At 42.6% G+C, this 2340-nt stretch overlaps 1 protein-coding gene across 1 annotated transcript; it reads right to left on the bottom strand.

Annotated features, from left to right (window-relative positions):
• Positions 1-325: 325 nt before the first annotated feature.
• LOC147819880 (protocadherin Fat 4-like) lies at positions 326-1747 on the bottom strand (the record flags this gene model as incomplete). The annotated part of the gene is made up of 3 exons (XM_087169683.1): positions 1542-1747; positions 1082-1332; positions 326-992 (listed from the first exon to the last, which is right to left on the bottom strand). Coding segments are annotated over exons 1-3 (1124 nt in total), but the record flags the coding sequence as incomplete, so codon positions are not given.
• Between the last annotated feature and the right edge of the window lie 593 nt (positions 1748-2340).

Genomic DNA, 2340 nt, shown 5'->3' with positions numbered 1-2340 from the left:
AATTATGGAGTAATTAATAACTGCATTTGGACCAGTATCATCATCAGTTGAGGTGACTTGTATAACTGTGTGTCCAACACCAGCGTCCTCGGGAACCTCTGTGAGAAAAATCTGTGAAAAACGAGGTATGTTGTCATTTCTGTCTAAAACAATGATGATAACAGTTGCTCGGTCTCTATGAAGAGGATTGGCTCCCTCTGCAGCTTCAACTATCAAGCTGAATTTAGGGATATTTTCTCTGTCTAAACTTGCAGTGGTGCTCAATAAACCATTTTCAGAGTCAATTGCGAAGAGATGATCAGTGTTTCCTTCTGTTATGTTGTACCGCACTGTGCCGTAACTGCCAGAGTCGGCATCAATGGCAAGAACATCACAAACCCAGGATGGCGGGGAATTCTCAAAAACCTCACACCTGTACTCGGCTTGAGTGAACTGAGGGAAGTTATCGTTAACATCGCTGATGTTTATATGAATTTCTGCAAATGATGAGAAAGGAGGCGAGCCAGAGTCTCTGGCTTCTACCAATAAAGTAAAATCCTTTTTGTTCTCATAATCCAGAGGGTTCTCCACTCTCAGTGCTCCACTTAATTGCTCCACATGAAACATGACTTCAAAGTTTCCGGAGGCGAGATAAAAAGAGATGGGTTCAGCTCTGACGCTCACAGCAGAGACCACAGCCACTAATGTTCCCACTGGCTCGTCCTCGGAGAGGGAATAACTTAGAACATCCACATTCATCTCTGGAAAGTCAGAGACGTTCTGAAACCTGATACTCATGGTGGTGCTGTCAAATTTAGGATTTTCTCCAGCATCTTCCACATGTATGTTGACAATGATATCTTCTGTTCTCCTGAGAGCACTTGAAGTGAACACGGTGCCACTGAATGGATTGATGGAAAACAGATCGGAGCTTTGTCCATATAATGAATACTGTAGTTCTGCGTTCATCTCACTGTCTTCGTCAGTTGCTCTTACTGCACAAACAACCGAGCCTGCAGGGAAAAAAAACACAGGACATCTCACTCATCAAGACAATGTTACCCAGAGTGAAATATAAAACGGTGGATGTAACATCTCTCACCTGGAGCCATTTCGGTGGGCACATAGGCCACATAGGGGCTGTTCGTAAACCGAGGCCAGTGGTCGTTAATATCGCCAATGACCACAGTGACAAGCACTGAGCTTGACAGGGGCTGAGTAGGATGCTTATCACTGCCAATCACTGTCAGCCTGTAGATGGCTACTGTCTCCCTGTCCAGGACATCAGTTGTAAACAGCTCTCCAGATGTTTCCTCAATAGCAATAGGTATATCAAGCTTCTCCATGAAATACCTGAGGGAAAAAATGCCATACTCTCTCAGCGTATAGCAATAAAATGTAAGTAAACTTATCGTATACAACATCCTGGAGGCTTCTGTCACACATGGCATAACAAGAAGTGAAATCAAAGACCACAGCCAAAAAGTGTCACTTCAACAGCAACATTATAATTCACCAGAGCACCTGTCAAATATCAATCTCAAATTTTAAGTACTTTTTACCTTATTTCCCCACTGACACCCTCGTCAATGTCAGATGCCATTATCATGGCAAACACTGTGCCTGTGGGACTGTCCTCTGACACTATGGTGTTGTAGTCTTCCTCAGTAAACTCTGGGCGATTATCGTTGATGTCATCCACTATGACTTGTACAGTAAGAGTACCTGTTAAAGGTGGCAATCCTTCAAACAACAAAGTGTCATTCATTGTCAAACAGTTTTAAGTGATCGTTCAAACGGGTAATAATCTCTGTAGGATGTGAACATACAGCATTTGATAAAAATGTCCTGCAATTTAACTTGGACTTAATTTACCTGAATCAACAGCAATAATGGTGACGATATATAGTGATTCCTTCTCTCTGTCCAGGCTGTGTAAGATCTGAAAAGTGCCATTGGGAGTGATGGAGAACAAACCATCACTATTTCCATTCTGTATGAAATAAGTAAGTTGGCTGTTGACCCCCAAATCTTTGTCCAAAGCTGAGAGCTGGTAAAAAAAAAGAAGAAGACCAAAACAATCTGGTAATTAATATCAAACATTCTGTAATCAATATTCACTGAACTCTTCCGTGAGAGAGACCTAGCAGCACCTGATGTGTTAGCTGAGCGGGATCCTCCTCATTCTCCATGACGTGTAAGATCAGTGTTTCTGGAGAAAACTGGGGTGCAGAGTCGTTGATATCCAACACTGTGACACTGAATGCAGCAGTAGTGGATCTGGGTTTGTCCCCTTGATCTACACCTGTTATGAATAAGGTGTAGTTTGACTCCCTCTCTCTGTCCAGTTTATCCATGACT

This window comes from Seriola lalandi, unplaced genomic scaffold (genome assembly GCF_002814215.2).
Source record: "Seriola lalandi dorsalis isolate HSWRI2012SDOR001 ecotype SW California unplaced genomic scaffold, Sedor1 jcf7180002034095, whole genome shotgun sequence".
NCBI classification, from domain to species: domain Eukaryota; kingdom Metazoa; phylum Chordata; class Actinopteri; order Carangiformes; family Carangidae; genus Seriola; species Seriola lalandi.
The sequence above is the reverse complement of the archived record's forward strand: the minus strand, read 5'-3'. Positions and strand labels throughout refer to the sequence as shown.